Source organism: Thermobia domestica, chromosome 12 (assembly GCF_964235325.1).
Source record: "Thermobia domestica chromosome 12, izTheDome1.hap1.1, whole genome shotgun sequence".
Lineage (NCBI taxonomy): Eukaryota > Metazoa > Arthropoda > Insecta > Zygentoma > Lepismatidae > Thermobia > Thermobia domestica.
In genome coordinates this window covers 59866078-59891603 of record NC_137465.1, presented here as the reverse complement: position 1 = coordinate 59891603, position 25526 = coordinate 59866078, and the positions used below count along the sequence as shown (strand labels likewise).

At 35.1% G+C, this 25526-nt stretch overlaps 1 protein-coding gene across 1 annotated transcript in view; it reads left to right on the top strand.

Annotated features, from left to right (window-relative positions):
• Nucleotides 1-25526, top strand: part of LOC145666474 (centrosomal protein of 120 kDa-like) — a 117155-nt gene that overhangs the window by 2299 nt on the left and 89330 nt on the right. The window contains exons 3-4 of the mRNA XM_081733728.1: nucleotides 21291-21438; nucleotides 22872-22995. Coding sequence (XP_081589854.1) covers nucleotides 21291-21438; nucleotides 22872-22995 — 272 coding nt within the window. The remainder of the gene's footprint in view (nucleotides 1-21290; nucleotides 21439-22871; nucleotides 22996-25526) is intronic.

Genomic DNA, 25526 nt, shown 5'->3' with positions numbered 1-25526 from the left:
TTGACTTCGTGTTGCTTATTGCTCACCCTGTATTTAGTCTACAGAGATGAGATATGGCGGATTTGAAAGGTGATGGAATGACCTTTCCATCGGTATGAAACATGTGGCAGTGGTGTGTTTGGAAGGGGAGCTACTGAGGGATATTTGGTAATCAGTGTTGCCATCCAATTTCATGAAATAACCTTAACTTTCCCAAATTTTTCTCAATAGCTTCCCTTCCAATGACACTACTGCTGCATACCGTTGTAAACGGTGGGGGCGTGATGGCTCAGTGGTAGAGCATTCACCTCCGGTGCTTGGGGTCCCTGGTTCGATCCCAGCTCGCGCCGTGTGGACTTTGTGGTAGACAAACACCGTGCTCGGGTTTTCTCGGGGTTCTCCCGTTTCCTTCCATTTTCTTCATTCCACCATTTCATCATTTCTGATCATCACCATCTCCTTGAAACTGACCGGCATAATCGTGGGACGTAAAGCTTAAAAATTTCATTTCATTTTTACCGTTGTAAAGAGCATTCCATCACCTTTTAAATCCTCGATGTTTCACCTCTGTAGAATAACTACAGCGTGAGCAATATACATCATAAAGTCAAAAGTGGTTTACAACCTGTAGCTCTGAAACCGTTGAGATTAGAACCAATGTTCATATGAACTTCTTTGCTTAGAATCACCCAAACTACCATTTCCCAAAATACTGCCCCTTCCTCTTGGGACACCCTGTGTATGTATAGGTCCGGATTTAGAGGGATGCAAAGGTGCACGTGCAACCCCCTTCGTTGGAAATATACTCTACCTAAAGTGAGAAGATAGCAGTGAGTTTTGCAAAATCAATAGTTTAAGTCAATTTTCTGATGGATGAAGGAAAAGAATTCATCGAGAGCAGACACTCGAGCATTTCCAAAGGAATTCCTCATTCACATCACATATGCCTAAAGGCATTTAAAAAACTCAAATTTAATTCAAATGTACTGGTAGTTGTTGGTTTCCCCTCCCCTCAGAGAATCCTGGATCCCTGTATATATATATATATATATATATATATATATATATATATATATATATATATATATATATATATATATATATATATATATATATATATATATATATGTAATATAATATGCCAGGTGCGTCATTTATAATATCAAACCTTGATGACGGAGAAACCTAAAGAGAGAGAGAGAAGCGAAACTTTGCACGAAGCAACTATACAAAGGAGCACATTGGTAGACGTATTACTTAACATCACCGGATGAACAGTGTTACCAACCCAATATAAAGTTATGGTTTTTTAAATGGAACGACCTAAATTGTATTTCATAATTGAATTCAACACTGAACAGGAAGACGAAAGATATGCCACCCGCAGGTCAGTGTTGCAAACTTCTCGAGAAATAATGTTAAATATGTGTCACATTATACGCCTTTTGCACACACAGGGTGTGAGGTACACACTAGTTTTGCACAATAATTTAAATATTGGCCAGAACGATTTAAATTGACACCAAGTTTAGATGGATCCGTTAAACAGTGTTGACATAACAGAAAAGACAAAAGTCTAGTTTGGATATGGTGCGATAACTCGAAAAAGGCCATAAGTACATTACGGTTTAAAACTTATAGGACAATTTGGTATGTCATAAGAAGCATTCTCACGTTTATTTGAAGTCGATAAGTCAAGTACTTATCGAGATATTCGGAATTTTGTAAAAGCTGACAGCGTTACCAACTTCTACAGCGCAAAATTCTCAGCTTTTACAAAATTCCGAATATCTCGGTAAGTACTTGACTTATCGACTTCAAATAAACGTGGTGGCTCAGTGGTAGAGCGTTCACCTCTGGTGCTTGGGGTCCAGGGTTCGATCCCAGCCCCCGCCAAGTGAACTTTGTGGTGGACAAACACAGTGTGTGGGGGTTTTCTTGGGGTTCTCCCGTTTCCTTCCACTTTCTTCATTTCACCATTTCATTCATTACTCATCATCACCGTCTCCTTTAGCCTAACCGGCATAACCGTGGGACGTAAAACTCAAAGATTCCATTCAAATAAACGTGAGAATGCTTCTTATGACATACCAAATTGTCCTATAAGTTTTAAACCGTAATGTACTTATGGCCTTTTTCGAGTTATTGCACCATATCCAAACTCGACTTTTGTCTTTTCTGTTATGTCAACACTGTTTAACATAACAGAACTATCCATCCATCTAAACTTGGTGTCAATTTAAACCGTTCTGGCCAATATATAAATGATTGTGCAAAACTAGTGTGTACCTCACACCCTGTGTGTGCAAAAGGCGTTTAAATGTGACACATATTTAACGTTATTTCTCGAGAAGTTTGCAACACTGACCTGCGGTGGCATATCTTTCGTTTTCCTTTTTAGTGTTGAATTCAATTATGAAATACAATTTAGGTCGTTCCATTTAAAAAATCATAACTTTATATTGGGCTGGCAACACTGTTCATCCGGTGATGTCAAGTAATACGTCTACCAATGTGTCCCTTTGTATAGTTGCTTCGTGCAAAGTTTCGCTTCTCTCTTTTGGTTTTTCCGTCATCAAGGTTTGACATTATAAATGACGCACCCGGTATATATATATATATATATATATATATATATATATATATATATATAAATGAAAAGATTTTCGGAAAAACAAAGATGGGTAACACTTATGACCAAAGGGGGGGGGGGGTCAAATCAGCATTAATGATATTTTTTATTATGCAGTATATTCTAGTTGAAATAAAAAAGCAAAAATGAACGTTTCATTGAAAGGAACAATAACAAAAAAACAGAATCCTGAACACACATTAATCCATACAAATTAAATTGAAAAGGACTCGCGGGCAAAATTGACCCCCACTCTCTTGCTTTTTGGGTGTCGGACAAGCTCACCGGCAAAAAGCTCTCCGGACATAAGCTCACCTCCAGTCTTATGTTAGGCGTGCGGACGAAAGCTCACTTAAACATGAAACATGATTTTAATTAAATTTTATATACAATTAATTTGTTTTTATACATACAGCGTTATATATTTATGTAATTTTATTTTATATTATTATTGAAATGAATATTCTCTTTCTCTTTCGTGATTATTTGCAAACAGCCAATAATCGTTCAATTTTTATGTATAATTATAAATTTACACAGTTCTACTTTTATTATTATTGAATTAAATGCTTCCTTTTCTAGCACTACATTCGGTAGATGAAGGAATGTCCATTTTAAAGTGAATTTCCCATAAATCTTGCAAAATTTGTTGTTTTATTCTGATAATACCTTCACTAGTGGTACCTTAAATGTGTTGCATCTTACACCAATGTGGGACTTGTTCATAGATTCAAGAGATACCCTCCTATCTTACCTAAGGAAATGTGGAATGTAGATGAAGCTGCGCTTAACGGGGCAAAAGTGACAAGTAATTTAATGAAGGCTGGAATTGTGGATTTTCCGATCTCGTCAACGATTCTTCTGGAGGGCACTGCGTAATATTAGGAAAGATGAAACTGAATCCAGAACAATCATTCTGCAGCATCAGTTAGGAACTTTTCTTACAAAACGTCAGAAGAGGGAACATAGAATACTAGGTCAAAAGTTATTGGTTCTGTAAAGAGAAATCAGAGATAGTAAAAGTGATAATCAGAGGTTTTCGCGAACGATTGGTCATACTATCAGGTTTTAATATCTGGAGTTGCAAAATATTTTATTTTAACGTATGTTTAACATAAATTGTGTATTATGAACCACATTAACTAAGCATTGATTCAGTTACGTAATTTAAATTTTGTTTAATTGAAAAAAAAAAAATATTATGTACTACTAAGACAAATCTATGCTTCAGTTATATATTTTAAATTGTGTTTAATAGAAATAATGTATTGTAAACTGTGTACTCTCCGTCGTTGTATAGCAAAAAAAGAGAAAAAAACATTAATACTATATATTCAACATACTATTTTGTATGACATGCTGAGATTTCCCACCGCGATAGATTTTTTTAGGGGCTCGGCCCCTCTGTAGGAACGCCACTGATTATTATTAGGTTATTACAAACATAATTGATATAACATAGTTTGTTATAACATAATTGTATTATTTACGGTGAGCTTATGTCCGGTTAGCTTTTTTCCGCTTTTTCATTAATGTAGGTGAGCTTACGTCCGCGACCCGTGGTCTTTTTAGGGTTAATGCATGTCAAGACAGGGCGAAGGTGCATCCGTAGGGAGCAAGCGCGTTAGTGAAGGTATGTGCATAATTCAGAGTGCGATATTTCAGTTAGAACCAACTACTTGAATTGACCAAAAGGCATTTGCCCTGTACTTTATAGGATGGAGTAAGACTCGCGAACAGTTTTTCATCTGGTTAGTGGACCCTGAAGTTTCACCCTGACGTAATGAAACATTGGCTGATACGACTCTTTTTTTTCTCATCGTTGAAAATAGTGCCATTGTTTGTGTAAGGTTACCAAATTGAAAAGACCAAGTACAAGGGTCGTTCAAGGTTCACCGGGATTTTCGTACGTAAATAATCGATGAATAGCTGGATCATGATGAAACTTGCGGATAACGTAATGTATTCCTTCTCGAGTAACTAGCGCCCGGCATGACGTATTTGGCGCATGCGCAGCAGTTGCAGTGAACTTGGCGGCAAGCAGTTTGTCTGTGGCTGTGGAGCAGCGGTGTGTAATCAAATTTCTTGTGAAGTAGAGAGTTAAACCTGCTGAGAATTTCAGAAGATTGCAAGCACAGTATTGAATTTCCGAAACACCTCGAAAGTATCACAGAACCTCCTCCATGTATAATAGTCGGGGTTACACAGTTAGGACGCATCTTTTCTGTAACAGATCTTCGAACATAAACTCTATGTCGTTGTCCAAAAACTTGAAATTTTGACTCATCAGTGCATAATACGCGTTTCTACTGCTTTGTTGTGCAATTTTTATTCTTCAGGATCCATTGGAGCCTCTATTACTTGTTTCCACTGAACTACCAACGGTTTCTGCACAGCAACTATTACCCAGAGTGCAGCTACTCTCAAATGTCGATTCACAGTAATAACTGAAATGTCTCTTCACTTAATATCTTACGTCTGTGCGTGATTTCTAACAATATCGGCCACAAACCCTCAGAAGAGGCAACAACATCCACACAAACACTGTTCAAAACGTCACTGTACTGTATCTTATAATATTGTTCATTAATAATGTAAACTTCTGATATTATTTATGTCTGATAAAGTCTGTATACTAAGGAATTATATTTCAAGAGTAACTATAAAAAGGAATTAACTGCTAACGTTTAACCGTACTTCGATCAGGCAAAGTTATTCCATGATCCTGATCACATTATTTTTAATTAAAATAATCGCCGACTTTACAATAATTCAGTAATATTTCCTTTTTATTACATATAAACATGTTACAAAAGCAAAAAAAAAACGTCCATTATCCTCATGAGACATTATAGAGACTTACACAAACAATATATTTCGCATTGGTGGCTTTACCTATTGAATATATATATTGATTACCTCTTAAAAATGTAAGTTGAAGCGACTGTTCGGAAACTTTTGACCGGCAGTATATATATTTGACCTAGTCATGGTTCAAGCGCCATTTTCGTCAGTATAATGAACCCTTTCTAACGGTGTCACTCATATGTCCATATCATACACCTAAACCGGAAATTTATCTGAAAAAGTCACCCCGTCGGAATACTTTTGCCCCTCGGGCCCGGCCCCGGGTGCACGAAGGGATCTCAATAAAAAAAATCCAAAGGTGCACACAATCCGTATACAAAGTTTTAATCTGATTTCTTGAAAGCAAAAGGCGTGAAAAATCTTTGAAATTTACCATAAGAAAAAAAGTCACGCCCCTCCGGCCCCACTTGTCGCCGCCAAGTTGACTATTTAGTTCCAAAACTCATCTGGGGTGTTCTTTGGTCCATCCTTGACTTGACCAATAAAAAAAAAATAAAATAAATGGTTTAAATGCCTGTTATAGAACCTAAATAAGCGGTCAAAGACAACACTACGCCATGGTATCTAAAGATATCATAAATCCTAAAAGTGTTAATACCTACAGTAGAAAGGCATAGCAAGATATTGATATAAGACAGTTTATTGTGAGGAAAATTCTTCTTAGTATCAGCATAGTCGAACGCATATGTATTCTAAATATGTACTTGTAACTTTAGTTTGCCTTTCTACTTCCCAATTATCTCAGTGTACTCACCTCTACTGCATACTAAGGCACTAACACTCCAAAGGGAAGGGTGTCACAAAACCATTTACGCAAACATCAGGGTGTGAAATCCCGGGAGGCTGAAGAAAATTTTTCCACTTTTTTGAAAAAAAAAATTCCCCTCGCTAATAACTTATTGGGGATGAATAATCTGACATTACTGTCGTAAGTTTGCAAATTAATTTGTATATCATTAATACACTCTTTATGCAATTAATGGGTAAATTACTGTTATGTGATACCCCTGTTTTTACCAAGTTTGATAATTGCGGCTGTTGTGAACTCTGTATTTCAGAACATTCCAATGCGGAAAGGTCCTTTTGCACTCCTGTTTTCTCCCAACTTTCTCTGTTATAATTTCACACTCTGACAAGCATAGATAGTAAGAATTGGTAATTGACTTACTTTTATACTTAATGGAAATACGAAAGTAGTTTCTTGTCTTCAGTTTGTAAAGAAAACGTTAAAGAATCATATTAAAAATTAATGTAGGTATATCACAGTATTGCGAGCGTTGATTGTATTCAATGAGAAAAACCGGAAAGGCTATTACTCACCGCAAAAAATATGTAGCAGAATTTTCTTCTGCATGCAGCAGGTAGCGCTTTCGGAAGGTGCAACTTCCATCATCAGCCTGTGGCAGACTTCAAAAAGGATAAAAAAATACATGAAGGATGGTTAAAAAATGGTTAAAAGTTTAGGTTATGTAAAAAAAATCGTCTGTCAAACATTAAAACACACGGGAATAGAAACTCACTGTCATTGTACACTGCTGTTCATTCTTTTCTGTTCTTGCTTTCCAAAAGGTGAAAGTATGTAGTGAAAAGATTACTCCAAATAATATTTATTTCTCCTCTATCCAGGTTAAGTGAGGGCCTTTCTTTGTGGATATAATATGACTCTTTATTTTTTCGTTCCGTTGTTTTTTTTTGCTTTATCTCTTTTACTTTCAGACTTCTCTGAGGATCTCAACAAGGAAATACAATATTTATTACAAATTGGACAGGAAAATGGTTTCCAAAAATCTTTATTGTTAAAATGATACAAATAGGTACAACAGAAGATCGTCGGCACCCACCATCAACCAACAACAGATACCGTAACTGACAGATGGATTGGTGTCCCTTTGGTTCCACATTTTTCAGCAAAAATCAAGAAGATTCTGCAAAGACACAACTTCAAAATGTCAAAAGTTCCTCCAAAATCTTTAGATAAATACATAACCAATTTTAAAGCATTTTTTTACTGACCCTTTACAAAGCAGTGGCGTCTATCGGGTGAAATGTCAGTGTGATAAAGTGTATATAGGTCAAACAAAAGGAACTACTATTTGTACTAGAATAACTGAGCACGTTCGTACCTCGAAATCTCGGAATCCGCAACAGTTATCCGGCCTAGCAACGCATCTTAGAGATTATAACGATCATATCGTGGAATCGTGTAAATTGAAAAAGCATAAACAGCAACGGAACGAAAAATTAAAGAATCATATATTCACAAAGAAAGGCCCTCACTTAACCTGGATAGAGGAGAAATAAATATTATTTGGAGTAATCTTTTCACTACATACTTTTACGATTTGGAAAGCAAGAACAGAAAAGAGGGAACAGAAGTGTACAATGTCAGTGAGGTTCTATTCCCGTGGGTTTTAATGTTTGACAGAAGATTTTTTTTTTTTTTTTACATATCCTAAACTTTTAACCATCCTTCATGTTTTTTTTTTTAAATCCTTTTTGAAGTCTGCCACAGGCTGAAGCAAGTTGCATCTTCCGAAAGCGCTACCTGTTGCATGTAAAAGAAAATTCTGCTACATATTTTTTGCGGTGAGTAATAGCCTTTCCGCTTTCTCTCATTTAATGTAGGTATGTTTATTCCGTGTACTAATACAGTCTGGTTGGCGTATTTCTAAGCAACTTTTTATCGAAGATTGGTTGCATTGGATTTAGGTGTCCCGTTCAGCAGCGAAACTATGTAATACGTAAAGCTACAACTTAGCATGAGATCCAAACTACATGAGCTCCCGCCGGAAATCGAACCTAGGTCTCCCACACCAAAGGCGCGTACGCTATCCACGTAAAGATACCATCGTGTAGAACTAGTTTTCAATATAATACCAAAAATGTCAGAAGAGTATTTCTTAGTTGCGGAGATACAACGCTTCAAACAATACAAGTGCGCTGCTTACGTCACAACAACAGAAACATACTGTTTTGGCGTGACGTCATATATCGGTTTCTCTCTCTGAATTGTATTGAAAGCTTCAGAGAATGCTTGCATATGGCAGTTTCATACAGTAAACTACAAATACATTTAGTGGGATAGTGAAAAGAAAGTGACAAAATAAATAAAATACTTACTGTATATAAAAATAACGTGTTAATAAAATCTGTTCTAATTTAAAAGACACTAAAAGTCGTTTGTAATATTTTTCATTACAAATATTTTAGATACATGTCAGTAGAATTATTTTATCATATTAGTAGACCAAACACATTTGGGGTCTATTAAATCAATTAAAATTAAAAATAAATCACGCGCAAAATTATATAGCTGCTAGAGTTAGAAGTTTCTTCGTTACCGGACTCACCAAGTTATGTAGCTAATGGCGAGCTTATCTGTAACGATGTCAAGTTACGTAGTTTACAGGAGTGTCGTAGGGACATTCCCTCAGAATCCTACATCTGATCTTTACTTAATAAAAAAAAAAAAAAAAAAAAAAAAAAAAAAAAAAAAAAAAATATGCTCGTTGTGCTTCTGTTGTTCAAGTTTTACCTGCATTAAGGTTCCTAGTTTTTGCTCCATAGTCAGTTTCAGTGGGAATATTCTTCTAGCTTCATTCACAGTTTGAGGGGTCTAGCTCAACAAGGCTAGTACAAGGATTTCTGACACTAAATACGAATAAGAATTGCTTGTGATTAGTCACAAAGGTAGTATGTTTTGCTAAGATGTCTTCTTTTTCTCTGTCTTTTCCCACTTACGTAGGGTCGACGTTTCTGATGAGTTTTCTTCATAATGTCTTGTCCCGGAATTCTTTCCCTGATAGACTTTTCTCCCTGAAGTCTTTCTTGGCCATGTCTATCCATTTCCTTATTGGTCTTCGCCTAACTCTCTTCCCGTTCACTCCCCTGCTCCCGCCAAGTGAACTTTGTGGTGGACAAACACCGTGTGCGTGGGTTTTCTCGGGGTTCTCCCGTTTCCTCCCACTTTCTTCATTCCACCATTTCATTCATTACTCATTATCACCGTCTCCTTTAGCCTAACCGGCATAACCGTGGGACGTAAAACTCAAAATTTCATTTCATTTCTTCCCGTTCACTCCCATTGCAATCACTCTTCTAACCATATAGTTGTTTGTTCTCATTCGATAGTCATTTTTTTTATAACCTATTAAATATCTCGCTAACCTTTGTTGCTCTCCTTACTTTCTCATTCCTCACACTTACATTTCTTGTTATCCCACACATCCAGCGTATCATTCTCATTTCAGCAACATTCAACCTTTTTTCCTGTGCTTTCTTCATTAGCCATGTTTCTGCTGCGTACGTCATTGCTGGCGTAACCTCTGTTCTTTAAATCATTCCTTTATTCTTTACCGTGATTCTGCAGTCACAGAATCCGCGTACTTTGTTCCATTTCTCCATCCTTTTTGCATTCTGAGTGTTATTTCCACGTCAAATCACAATTCTTAGCAACAGATAACTCTAAAAATTTAAAACTCTTCATTCATTCAATTGTTGTCCTTGTAGCATTACTTCCCCGTTTTCTTTTCCGCTAAACTCGAGATATTTCACGTTCTTGCTACTAATTTTTAGATGTTTATCTTTCAAACTTTCTCTAACTTTTCTGCTTCCCTTTGAACTTTTTCCCTGTGTGTGTTGCATAGAACATAAACAATAATCATTCGCCAGCAAGCTTCATCTCTTACGTCTTGAATTACAACGAATATCTAAGGTACGAACGTCCTGAATTAAAGAGGTACGAGCTTAAAGCTAAGACCTGCTGTAATCAAACCTGAGCAGGAATTTGGCGTTTTAATCCCACACCACTACTTCTTACTTGGTCGTAGCTCCTGTATATATATATATATATATATATATATATATAGAGTGGTCCAAAAGTAGGTATTCAGTACCATACTGATCAACTCGTTGCATTTTGTATCATTTCTTATTGTTATCCATCAGGTAGACTTAGTTTCGTTATTATTTGTTCTTAATTTGTTTTTACTTACCTCTGAAGAGCCGAAGCAAGTAAGCCTATAAATTAGAATGTTGTACTTGATCAATGCAGGGGTCAGTATATCTTGGATTATTCTTACGTGTTTCTTGGTCACTCCTTTCTTTCTCGGACATCTCCATCCTCCCGACTTTGTACTCTGTCGTAGGTCTTTACCAAATCAATTAAGACATATGTAGCCCTTTGTTTTTCCTGATACTTTTGCATAATTTGTGTTAGTATAAAAATTGCGTTCCTTTTACTATTTCCCAGAATAAATCCAAATTGTTATTCTATTGATGTTTCCTCCCTTAATCATCCATTTACAGTTTTCTCCCAGATCTTCATCGTATATGACAGTAATTTGATTTCTCTTAGTCCAAAGTCCTGTACATCTTCTTTCTCCTTAAAAATGAGCACAATAGCACTATTGCTACGTTACTTGGTTGGCATTTTTCCCCCCTTTTCATAAATTTTCTGCATCAGATCCCATACGATATTCATATCTTCTTGCCCTAAACTCTTCCATGCTCGTACTAGCATGCCGTCTGGACCTATCGCTTTTCCCGTTTCCATTTTTTTTTTCCTTTATTTACTTCTTCCCGGCTTATTTGTGGTGTTACTCCAAGATTTGGAATCCATCGCTGAAAACTTTCTCCTCGGATTTTCTTCATTTAAAAGCTTTTCCAAATAACTGGTTCATCTCTCTCTCTCGCTGATCCTTCTTCATCGATAAGCACCAGTCCTTGATCATATTTCATTTGCTTAAAATACATAATATCCATTGGTACAAGAGTGTAAAGTAGTATAATATGTTGTAAGGTTTGGATATGTTGAGTAGATCAATCAAGCCTTGAGCATTTTATTTTATTATTCATTTTACTGACAGTGTCTGTCTACAATATGCATCGAATTCTTTTGGTTTGTATGCATGATTGGGTAATTTGTAAACAAGAGCTGATTATATGTTAGTTTCTGGTTTTTGTTGACATTTCACAAGCTTATCGAATGGTGACCTGTGATTGACTAATTGCATGGCGTATACTTTAGCTGTAAGAAGAAAAATGTTGCTTGTGACATATGTGTCTGATAAAGGCATTGCTATAATGCCGAAAATGTAACAAACTTTTAAACACATAGTTTTGTAACTGCAGTGTCTTGTTTTGTCTTATACAACATATACAGTAAATTCTAGAACGGTTTCAACTTGTAGATGGTGGTTCTAATAATGTGAATTGACTGTGTATATTGTCTTACAATATATACACTCATGTCCAAAATTATTGTCGCATGTCTATAAATATGTTGTTGTAGGAATATAATTTGATAATGAATTCGCCCGGTATTTCTTATAATGTTAGTAGGTGTATAATCGGCAAAGATATGTATGTGGCAAATTTCATGTCAAAACAGCAGTAAATAAGAACAATAAAACTTTCTTGTCCATTTAGCAACATTTTGTTTTACTCATTCTAATTTTCGTATTTATAATTCTTTTCCTATGAAATTTACCACAAATATACATTTTCCGATTATACACATAGTATCAGCATTAAAAGTACTCTGCAAAATCATTAAAAAATTATGTTCTTACAAGAAGACAGTTATAGATATGCGACAATCATTTTGGACATGAGTGTACATCTTCAGCAAATTCTTGTGTGTTCTAAACTTTGGAAAACTTTAAAATTGTTTGTATTTTCATTAAAAAAAAAATTAAATTAAATTAAAAAAAGCCTTCCCAAAAATAATGCTTGTCCAGATAATAAACCCTACCTCCAAGATATACTCTAGTGGTTGCAGGGCTCGAAACTTATTGTCTTTTCTATGTGCTGTCCAGCTATTAGAAACTTACTTTTTTTTTTAAACTATATATTATTGTAGGCTACATTTTTAAATGAATTAACATTGTTGTTTTGTTGAAGTTTAGCGTCCGATTTCTGCACCAGTGTCGTACGAGACGTCTAAGTACAATTTAAGAAGTCTGAACTATCGTAATTCGATCATATTTAAAAACTTCCCCACTGGGAGTTGAATTCAGGATCCTCGTACAAAGGCGCAAGCGCTAACAAATAGACTAGCGGGAGAGGCAAATTAATATTATTATAATTCCGACAAATCTCTCGACTTAACTTAATTTGAGCGTCTCAGAGTGATCAGAGAGCACATTAGTGCACTCTACACTCTGGAATCAAGAAGCACAGTGTTGCTAGTGTACCGAATTTCCGCATATTACACCACATTTTCAAAATAAGTCGCGTTAAGTCTTTTTAAACGTTAATCCGAGCTAAATTAAATATACTCCTGAAAATAAACCCTAACGCGTCTTTTGGACAAACAGTTAATATAAAACGTGGTGTTATTTTCGGAATACACGGTGAGATCTGACATACTTCAGTATTTTTATTTTAAGGACATGGAAGTTTTTTTAAATTAAAAGCAGCAATTGGTAGAACATTCTTCCGATTCCATTTACGCTATATTTCTTTTCGTTTTGCAAACTTTTTTCTGTCTTTAATATTTGTAACAATACCAAGATCTATAATGAAATGCCAAGTTTATGACATGTTACTTTAATATATTTCGGCGCCTTAATTAAAGTAATATTCTTTGGGTTTAGTTCAATATTCTGTCACTCATTTAACTTGTTCCATGTACACATATCTTACGTTGCTGAAAAATACAATTCATCAGTAAATTTATTGTAATTCAGTGGACTGTACACTGTAACTTGTATTCATTTATGTTTTTTAGCCACCCTTTTCTCGTAGAAAGGCCACAATACGTTCTCTGAACCATAGTAGATATATGGTAACTTAGGATTTTGGCCTGAAATAAAGATCTTAATTAGCCAAAAGATTTGACGTTTGATCTGCTTCCTCTTGTGGGCGAGAGCACAGGGCTTTTTTAAAGTAAATCAGTTTCCCGTCATGAAAAATAAAACTTTGGTACTGATAGCTTCATGGGTTGAATTCTTCTTCACAATAAGAAAGCGTGCCAGCCAGTTACGAGGTCCGTATAGCAACGGAAGACAAGCATACAGAAGTTGTTGCGTACAATGTGTTCACGTCAACGAAAGTGGAGTCAATATTGTCTTGCTTTACCACATGGAAGGTAAACTTCAGTACCATAGTAATTTGTTTCATTATCTATCTATCTATATATATATATATATATATGTAATATTAGCAGATGTCCTCACGTGTTACTGTATTCAATATTTTGCGTTCTTCGTTATGTACCGTTCATATATAATTCGTGTGAACTCGAGATCTCGCAAAAAATTCGAACGTCTTGTATGGATAGGCGTCTTAAGGAAACACCCAACCCCTTTTTCTTCTATTATGAGTCAAACATCTAAATGCTGAAACATGTGTTTGATTGTTTTAAATGAAGGGTATAAACACCAAATTTGATGTCTCTAATCTTCAGGGATTCAGAGATATGGGTATCTTACTATGTGTAATGATTGCAGCACCCATTACTTTTTTTCCTACCTCTTTTCTTCCATTCTAGGGCAAATATCAAAATTAAATAACAGATCTAAATGTCAAATTTCATGTCTCTATCGTTAAGGGATTCAGAAAATGTCAATTTTATTATAATAGGGCCATTCCATACGAAATCAACAAATCAAGGTGGCTCATGTGTTTCAGATATTCGTAAAATTTTGTACAAATGTTGTGGTACCCAAACATAACACACCTGTAAAATTTTACAGTTCTACCTAAAAGGGGATTCCTGTAGGAACTATTCGAAATGTGGAGGTTTTGTGCAAAAGGCACCTAAGTCCGCTCTCGACTTAACCCTTTCCGGCCCAGTATTTTCAGTGTGAAACCACTGTTTTAACACTTTTCTCCGTGCAGCCTAGTGGATTTAGAAGGAAACCATCTTTTAGTATGAACGTAGCAAGCCATCTAAGGACAGGAGTTTAAATTATTTCCAGGATTTTCATTCGCGCTGAAACTGTATAGCCAATTGACGTTGAAAGTTTGTTGTTTTCTTTTTCTTCATAAATTTATTCTTTGGGAAACAAAGGCTTAAAGTAATGAAACCACTAGATCTCTAGAGATATTGAAGCTATTTGAAAATGGTTTTCACTAAAACAATCTTAGAATTTGTGGCATTTAAAACATTGTAGTAATTAACTGCTCAAGTGGGGTTAAGCATATGAATTACACCATCAAAAACCAAAAACGAAGAAAAAATAATGTCAAAATTTGGCAATTATTTCTGAAAAAGGCCCATCTAACATCAACCTCAAATTTTCAAAATAAGTAGCTTTGATGTTCCTCTTTGACATATATATATATATAAAAATAGCGGGGTGTTTTTTGGTGTGTTCAAGAAAAAAATTATGACACAATGTAAGTTGATGGTGGACTTAGGCACTTTTTGCACAAAACCCCCAAATTTCCTATGACTGTTTCCGGTTTCCCATGCCGAAAATATTTATAATTGTCAAGACTGAGGTGATTTAATAAATGAATTGTTCCAGAAATTTGAAACTTCAAGTACAATTGTTGAAAGGACTCAGATTCTGTCATTAGTTTCAAAATCGGGGACTATTATGAAAGCTGTTGAAACATTTCAAACAACCGAATACCTCGTTCGTGAAACCCGGAAAATCAGAAAGGAGCATGGTATATTAGATACACTTTGTTCTAAAAGGACATAGTATTCCTGCAAACACCTTTAATTTAGTCACAGAATTTTACAACAGTGATGAAGTACCCTGAAATGCTGGATTCAGTGTCAGTGATGATGGATAACGGAAAAGAAAAACGACAAAAGAGACTTGTTTTATCTATCATAAATCAAATTTACCTGTTTTTAGAAAGAAAAATACCAGTTTCAAAATTAAGTTATTCAAGTTTTACGAACTTCAGCCCAAAGAATGTGTGAATGTTGATGCAAAAGGAAGCCCCAATGTGTTATTCATCAGGATGTGAAAATGCTATTGCATGCCATTCACTTTAATGGAAAGTACACAGATACCATCAGCAAGATAGTCTGTGATATTAAATCAGAAGACTAATCTGCGGAGGTGCAATAAGCGTTGCCTGTACAGAACCTCACCGACTACTTAGGCACTTTAGAAGAACTGGCTCACTTAGAAGATATACAGTGCAAACAATGGGTTCAAACTGACAGAACCAAAATGAAGACAATGATTAAAGATACAGACGACTGACTTCATTGAAGGTGACAAATTAGCGCAGCATCACTTCATAGCCAAATCCCAGAGCGACTACTTCAAATTCATACAAAAGACTTTAGATGATAAATCATGTTTAATTGTAGTTGATTTTGCTGAAAATTAATCCTGTATTATTCAAGATGAACTTTATGGTACCACTGGACCAACATTCTAATCCTTTTGAAATATACTACCGAGATCTTGTAACTTTTGTTACCAAATGTCACATTATGTTTTGTCAGTGATATGTTAAAGCACGATACATTTATATTTTATGCTTTCCAATTATTCTTTAGAAGTATATTAATTATGTTTTTTCCTTAGATTAAAAACGTTATCTACTTTAGAGATGGGTCAGCAGCCGTTATAAAAACTATAAAAAAAATTAAAAAAAAAAAAAAGTCATCTTATGCTTCCATGAGTAATTTTGGACTCACTTGTGAGTGGAACTATTTTGCTACAAGCCACGGCAAAATTGTTTGTGATGACATAGGTGGGACGCTGAAATGTCTAGCTAGACATGCTAGTTCACAGACTGGGTAACTGGATTGTTGCTGTTGCCGATTTCTTCGAATTTTGTCAAGCTATAACCAATGCCAAACTTTTGTTTTGTAAAGCAAGATGTTGAAAACGTTCGTCCAGTGCTTCAAAAGAGACTGGAAAAGCCATCACGTTGCAAGGGACACGTGAAAATCATCATTATAAACACATCAGCCTGTCAAAACTTGAAGTCAGCCGTATATCTTCTTCAAAGACAACAAAATATTCTAAATATTCGAGCAGAATCAAAGACATTAACCTTTCATGTGTGGAATTCATTGCGTGCATTATGAAGAGAAATGGTGGATTGGAAAAATAGTTGTGAATTCACAGGAGCATCGTGACTGTAATGTGAATTTCCTTCATCCTCATGGACCCACGAAAATATTTTTCTGTTCAGAAGCATCTGACACATGCTGGATTCCGTGTGAAAACTGCATCATTAATATTGGAGTACCCAGTATTTCAACTAGTACTGGCAGAAATTACAGCATTTCTGAAGAAGAAATTCAAGCTATTGGGAAGACCTTCTCTGAAGTTGGTGATAGATCTTCGGCTTAATATTTCAAATCTCTTACAATCAACCAACATGTAAATGTTTCTGTGTATTATATGACGATACTTCACTATTTAAGGTTTTTTGTTAAATCAATCAAACAACACTATGTAGGATGCGTAATAGGCACATATTGTTTTAAAATAACTTTATAAATTACATTTAAGGTAATAGTTTCCACTTTTGTTTCACAAGAATCATCAACCATTGTAAAGGAACATAGTCAAGCAAGTCGTATATTAAATAATACGAGACTTGAATTTTTTTTCTTCAACATACCAAAAATCACTCTCCTAATTTCTTTTATATAATAAAGAGGCATACCAAAGCTACTTATTTCGAAAATTTGAGGTTGATGACAGTTTCCAGAAATTATTACCAAATTTGAGTTTTTCTTCTTTTTTCTCTTTGATAGGGAAATTCGTATGCTTACTGACACTAACACTGAATTCCATTTCAGAGCTCTTCATCACTGTTGTAAAATTCTGTGCCTTTTTAGAACCAGGTGTATCAAATATGCCATGCTCTTTTCTCATCTTCTAGGCTTTACCAGCGAGATACTCGGTTGTTTGAAATATTTCAACAGTTTTCATAATAGTTCCCGATTTTGAAACTAATGACAGAATTTGAGTCCTTTCAGCAGTTGTACTTGAAGTTTCAAATTTCTGGAACAATTCATTTATTAAATCACCTTAGTCTTGACAATTATAAATATTTTTGGCATGGAAAACTGGAAACAGTCACTGGAAATTTGGGGGGCTTTGTGCAAAAAGTGCCTAAGTCCACTCTCAACTTACATTGTCATGCCTTTTTTTTTTTTTTTTTTTTTGAACATACCAAAAACCCCAATTTTTTTATATGTTAAAGAGGAACACCAAAGCTACTTATTTTGAAAATTTTGAGGTTGATATTAAATGGGCCTTTTTCAGAAATAATTGCCAAATTTTGACATTTTTTCTTCGCTTTTTCCCTTTGATGATGAATTCATATACTTAACCCCACTTGGGCAGTTAATTACTACGATGTTTTAAATGTTCTGAGATTGTTTTAGTAAAAACCATTTTCAAATAGCTTCAATATTTCCAGAGATCTAACGGAGTTAGGTGGTTTTTGCACAAAACCCCCACATTCGAATGGCTCCTACAGGAGTCCTCTTTGGGTACAACTAAAATTTTACAGGTGTTATGTTTGAGTACCACAACACATGTACAAATTTTGAGGAAAATCTAAATAAAACACATGAGCCACATTTTAGTTTCAAATTTGATGATTTCATTTGGAATGACCCAATAATTTGGACATTGTAATCCCATCTCTTTTATCTCCCCACCCTATTTTCTTCCCTTAGGTTAAATGGAAAAATAGCACTGAAACACGTATCGTATTATTTCAAATGAGAAGTTCAAATACCAAATATGAAATTATAAGCTCTTATTATAATAGTTCTATTCTCACCTCTTTTCCTTTTCATCAACTTTTCTTCCTTTCTAGATGAAACATCAAAAAACCCTGAAACATGTCTTAAAATAATAAGTCCAAATTTCAAGTTTTATGTTTCTAACCTTAAAAGATTTCGAGATCTAGACATCATATTATCATAATTGTAATCCCTGCCCGTCACGTTTTCCTTCCACCCTTTTTCTTCTTTTCTAGGCCAAATATTAAAAAACCCTGAAACACATTTCTTATTATTTTAAATGAGAAGTCCATGTCTCATGTCTAATCTTCAGGAATTCGAACATACGAGCATTTTAATGTAATAATTGCCACCGTAATTGCCCTCTTCCCCGTCGGATTTCCAAAAATCTTTCCCTAGTGGCACCCTATGTTGGAAACCCCATGTCCTGCCAAATTTCAAGTTTCTAGCTTAAGCGATTAGACCAAGGCGTTGATGAGTCAGCCAGTCACTCAGTCAGGACTTATTTTATGTGTAGAGATATATCGTTTTCAGCCTGTAAGTATTTCTTAGCTCTTAAGAGGTATACTTCGACGATACTCGGATTACCCTGATGCTATATTTCTTGTGAGGGTTCCTAGTAACCAAATGGAATTGGATTCATTTCTGTATATACTAAAGACGAATATGTTCATATTTAAGTTATTTGCAAATACAATGAAACCTGTCTGTGTTAGTGACCATCTGTTTCATTAAAAAGTAGCGAACTTACAGAAAATAAATGTATTTTGATACAATGATTATTATAGGTAATAATTATTATGGAATCAAAACATACTCGTTTCTGATGCATCAACTACCTGCACATCAGTTTGTATGTTATGAATAGTATTTATCTAAGCTCTTTCGTGGCTATATGCATAGCGTGCGCAGTTGGGCGGAAACCAGGTTCGATTCTCTATAAGAGCTCATGTATCTCTGATTCGACGTTTAGTTATACATCTACATTTCATGTAGGCTCGGTATTAAGCTCTGAACCAATCAGATAACATTAATAATTATTTTTCCAATATAAAAACATTATATATAATAAATATGTGAGTTTGGTACTGACACACTATCATTTAAATGCAATTTCAACATAATCATTACCTGCAAACCATTGTGGTGTGGTCTTTATTCTTTCTTTCCTTCAGTTCTGGAAAAAAAACTAATTTCCATGCCGTTTCACCCCTGCCGACTGTTACTTCGGAATTCACAGATACATCCTGCTACTGGGTTATGACATTTACGAACCTTGATTTTGACCACAAGGAATGTGATCTTTTTTTCTTAAAAAAAAAAAAAAAAAAAAAAAAAAAAAAAAAAAAAATCTTTGCAACATGCATCCGACAGTTATTTGTTATACAAGGCGCATTAAGAAAGTAAGTTTGGATGATCTGAGAAATGAAGGACGAACATGAGAATAAAATTATTCTATTGCTGTAAAGTTAGTGAAACATAACCTGCTTTACATAATGTAATTCATGTTGAGGCATTTGTCGTAACGCGGCATCAGCTTTTGTATGCTTCTATCAAGTAATTCTATCAACAACCAACTGGAACCAGTCGTGTCACAATCTATTGCAACTTAGCTGCGCCGTCGAAACGTTGTTCGCTTCAGGTGGAAGAAGAAGTGGAAGTTGCTGAGGGCGAACTTGGGGCAGTAGAAGACGTAGGACTCTCATATTTCGTCTCCGGTGACGATATGATCGAGGAATGGTCAATGTAGATGCCAGGGTCTTCATCATGTGCTCCACTGTCAGTTGTTTTGGAACTTATCGTGCACACAGCTTGCGATACTACAGTCGTTGGGTAACGATCTCATGCACCGTGGAACAGATCATCTGCCGAAAATGACGTGAAAGTTTGGACATAGTGAACAGCTGGTCCTGCAAAATTGCTTGCTGCACACTTTCCACCAATTGAGGCGTAACCATTTACGATTGGCTACTACAGTGTTTGTCGTCCACGTTGGTGTGGCTTGCTATGAATTGTCTGCACCATCTTCTGACCATACCTTCACTTATAACTTCAATCCATATACTTTATACAGTGGGTCTATGACATCGACAGCTTCATGGCATGAAACAACTTGATTACCGCGCGTACCTTGCACTCGGCGCGAGATTGAATGTACTCAGCCATATTCACCATGCCACAATTCTTTCATACGGACTTTCCACATACTGATACTGAGCTTTAACTAGATTTCTGCGTGCTCCTGCTTCACTCCTACGCAAGCACGTTTCGCTCTGGCACTCGTGACATCTTGGGGCACTTTCGAAACCTACGTTTTGCATGCGTTGCGTAATTTTTTCCCACATTTTCTAGGACGAAAATACTTCGAAACTTCCCATGAATATGCTCTTTAGGCTAAAGGAGACGGATGATAAATGAAAGTGAATGATTGCGAAGTTATTTTTGTACGGTCTCTACAGGGTATCGAATCCAGAACACGTACACCAAAGGCACAGGCGCTAGCCACTAGACCAGCAGGGAGGGCTGTATAGATCTGTGTGGACTGGACTAATGTAGAATATGAATGAAACCTTTCGCCAACACCAGAAATAAGAAGCAATAAACAGTGCCATTTCTTTTTTTTAAGTTACTTTCTGTGAACAAGTTTTCTTCTTTTCTTTAAAATACAATAGTAAAAGATATTGGGAAGGGCTTATAATAGATGAAGATGATGGTATACTGCCAAAAGTTCAGGTGTCTAGCATACAGAGATAAATTTAACATTAACAGCATAGGAATAACATTACTTCATAATAAGTCATGCATACTGTAGGTGAAAATATCAGTGAGGCCAAGTTATGCAGATAACTATATTAACTGTACTTCTTTATATTTAATTTTACTGTGGTAAAAAATTGTAAATATGTAGCCCGGGTATAATGTAATGTATTTGAATCTATGTATTCAGAACTGAACCTCCGAACGCCAAGTGAAATGAAACAGGTGGCTAAGTTAACAGGTTTTACTGTATCAATACGAAAGCGATTGTTGTTAGTATCTTTGCCTTTCCCGTAGTAAATCTCTCATTTGACGATTGCGTACTTAATTAAGTATGGTATTAAGTATTTCTCTTTTTAACAGGACGGTCATTTCCGTATTTTGATCACCCAGTTTTTGTAGAAGCAACGCTAAATGGACTTACACTGCAGACTGATCCTGTTTCTGGAAATTCAGATCCATTTTTTGGAACGGAACTTGTATGGGAAGCGGACAAGAAGAACTTACGAAGGTTTGTAATATCTTAGTTGTATTCCAAATACTTAAATTTTAAATTTCTTAACTGTTTAAGCTTAATTTACGTACGTACATACGAGTGTTTAATTTGTCCTAAATTTGTACTTGATATTCTTTAAATATCATGTAAAAGAATAATAATATATTATGTAAAACAGAAGAATATTATATCAACTACATGTAAACTTTTATCGAAATATATTAATAGTGTGATTTACTGATTTGTGATGTGGCATTACAATTGTATTGTCGAAATGCCACTTCAGTCTCAACTAATACTAGTTATCTTAGTACTTGACAGGCTTTCCATGTCGTCATCGTGTATTGTAGGTATATTAGAGATGCCAGTTTGTCGATTTGGTTTTGTTTTTCGGGGTTGGTGTTGGTAATATTAGTTAGCAGTGTAATCTATTTTTGTCTATTAAAACATTACAAATGAGACTTCAAAGACCAGATTTGGCAAGATGGTTCGAGATTACAGTACTCATTTTTGGTGCGTGATCGTTCCTGTTCCTGTTCGATCTTAATCCGTGTGAATGTTTGGGGCAAAATATCGTATTCGTAGATTTATCTGGTCGGGATTCTGTCACTTTCTTACTCCGCCAATTCTTCCATTATCACTCACTTGTATTTATCATCTGTGGAAAATACATCCTGCTTGACTAATTATAATAATTATAAATAATTAAACTGAACAACTAGTAATTACTAGTACTTGCTATAAGATACATATTGAATAACTCAGATGTAAAAGATCTTACTTGGTATTCGAGAAATTGAAAATTCTATCAAACTGTTTTGATGCTGGCTGATTTATCAATAAATCCAATTCGCTAATAAGCTGAAATGGGTGAACCTGTTGTTTTCATGTACGAAAAAGAAATTTAGATAGGTCTTTTCTTTGGAAAATCATTTAAAGGTATCGTAAGAAAATCTCATTTGAGATTCTTTTTTTTTATTTGAATAAAATGGGATAAATTTTCATGTGCAAGAACGCGATTTAGCTGGCTCTCGATTTTGTAATAAAAAAAAAAAAATCATTAAGACAGTTTATTTCGGAGTTTTCGGAGGCGTTACCATTTCCTCGAATACGGTCAGTTCTATTTTCGCTTGCAAAATAGCGATTTGGCTGGATTCATGGAAACTCAGTTCATGGAGCTTTGGGGATTGAAGTTCCGAATCTCCACTGAACTTGAATGTGTGTCATCGAGTTTCCTGAGCAACAAGGTTCATGTATGTTTCAGTATTTAACCTTATTCCTTAGCAGCAAAAGAAAAGACACTTCTGGTAGTGTGAAATAAAACTCGGCATTTTATTTCAATTACATTTGCGATCATACTTGGTTCACGTTCAGTGCAACAGAATAATTAAATGTATTTACGCAAAAATATGCATTCAAGTGTGATAAGTGATGTTTTTGTGTTATAGGATGCGGATGAGTATGATGCCCGTGAAGGTTGACTGCTGTGTTCTCCGCAATGACAGAAAAGAGCGACTTGGTTATGTTTTGCTTAGTTTACGGTGTGCACAACTAGTCAGAGAAGGCAAAGAGGTACGTATATTTAGTCATAATTGTAATTATATAGTTAGTATCAATAATATTTATCACTTTGCCCGAGAAGATCGACCAGATCCTATCTCAAATTACTACAGTGAAGGTAGTTTCTTATTCTTAAATTGGGAAATCTTAATTCATATTTTGTCACAAATTTATTTGATGGTATAGACAAATAATATATGTGCTCGTATGTCTTTCATATCTATATATTAAAATGCTAGAAAAGTTTGTTTGTGGATGTTTGTATGTTTGTGGTCAATCCTTTCAACAGAATTCTCGGAAACTATAGGCTCTAGAAATATGCCGTTTTCATTGATCGATTGCAAATTTTGTGTAGATTTTCAGTTCTAATTGAATATTTAAAAAACATTGCTGTTATTTCTTTATTACATTTTTAGGGGGATACACTGGAAGTGTTGAAATTTTAAGAAAGTAAAGCATCATATCCTATGAGCTATATATTCCAACACAACACCGTTGTGTACAGGGGTTGTATATCTCAGGCGTTTCATGGCCAAATGATCATGAAAAACGAAGGATAGCCATTTCTCCCGTCTAAGATGAATCGTTATTGTTTGTAGTATTTTGCCCGTTGAACACAATATATCACTGACATTATAATTAATTATGTGTGTAATGTATTTGCTTATTACATACTATATACAAGAAGGAAGAAGACACTGATCATATAGGAATCGTATGAATTAGAAACTCCAACTGGAAGTAAGTTCAAATCTTGCAAACGGTTCGAGATATTGGCAAAATCTTCCCTTTATGGTACCCCTTGCCGACTTTTATCAAGGCATCTTTCACTTGTGTCTGTGAAGGGACATGTGCAAATATTGTGAGGAATGACAAGGAGATTCATGCTCATATATGAATGAGTCGCTGAGTAGAGAGCGCAGTTTTTTTTTTTTTAACTTAAAATCCTCAACAGTATCTCATTGTGCGGTGAAACAAATAAATACCAATTACCATTATATTTTCATTAGTCTGAATCCTATTCATAATTATATTTCTTATTTACAATATTTATTTATCTTCATTTCTTCTATACATTTAATAATATTCACTTTATCGTAGGTTAACTAAACTCCCACCACAATGATCTACTATTAGCATCTCTGCAATTAACGACACACGTATTGAACCTGCAAAATATATATATTATTACGATTCTCAGATCATGCTTCCTGTAGGATCATACTTTCAAAATTCTATATATTATATTATCAGAAAACATTATGAATATACAACCTTGAGTTCGTCGAATCCCATTGTAAAACATTTAAACGGTATCATAGAATTATCATTTGTAGATATATCGTTAGGTTAATTTATCATAATCAGTTAGAAGTAGAATAGGCCAAATTCAATAAGAATGTTTATAACACCATCAATTTTGAATTTTATTGCTTCAGTTTATATTATTAATTATTTCATTTCTCTTCTAGAAGTTTAGGTGGACGATGATGATAGGAAGAGGGAGTGTCCCCCGAATAAATTTATTCTAGCACTTCATTCTTTATTATTTTCTCTCCCTTTCCACAAAATTTATAATTAATTATTTCTAGGTTACCTGGTGTAGTTGTTTTAATCCTCAAATTCCGTGTATAGAAGAATTAAATTTATATTTTTCAATAATACACACCAACTTTTAAATCTTTTAGTTAATACACGTATATATCTTTTTTTTTTTTTTTTTTTTTTTGAAAAAAAAAATATTAATTTTCTGTAATTTCAATTTTAACATCTTGAGATGCAGATCAAAAACCAATTGTAATCCAAATTTAAAATTCTGGGATACGGATTAAAATCCAAATTGTAGTTCACGAACATCTAGTAATGCGCTAGGTACAGGTATATTTTAGTGGCGCATTATACACTTTTAGGCGGTGGGACGGGGTGACATGTAAATATAATTAAAAATGACTGATATTAGTGTCGAACAAGTTTCCAGGATCTCTGAGATGAATAGTAACATTCCTAACTCCGTTCAAGTCCAACTTTAGCCCCCATTGCCATACGGATTGGAAGGAGCGTGAAAAATAATCTGTCCAAAATGACCGATAATAGTGTCAAATTCATGGTTTTCGAGGTCGCCGAGATGAATAGTAACACACTACACGCCGTTCAAGTCCAACTCCAGCCTCCGTCGTTATTGTGGGGTGGGGGACGTGAAAAATAACATGTTCAAATTGACCGATAATAGTGTGGAATCTGTAGTTTTCGGGATCGCTAAGCTGATTGGTTACTATCTGGATGGCTTTTGGCCCAAGTTTAAGCCAAAAGGGATGTGGCAACTGGTCTGCGAACTGGCAAGGGACAACACCAAAGCCGGTGTTCTTCGGTATTTATTACTTCACTCATAATGAGAGGTTCAACCCCAAAGGCGTTACTCTTCCTTATTTACTTACTTCACTTATTTCTTCACCTTCAAGTATAATATATTGCGTAAACCTCTCAATGCGAAGAACGGATATTTCAGCTAAGTCTTATATATAAAAAGGAATGTTTGTGTGTTT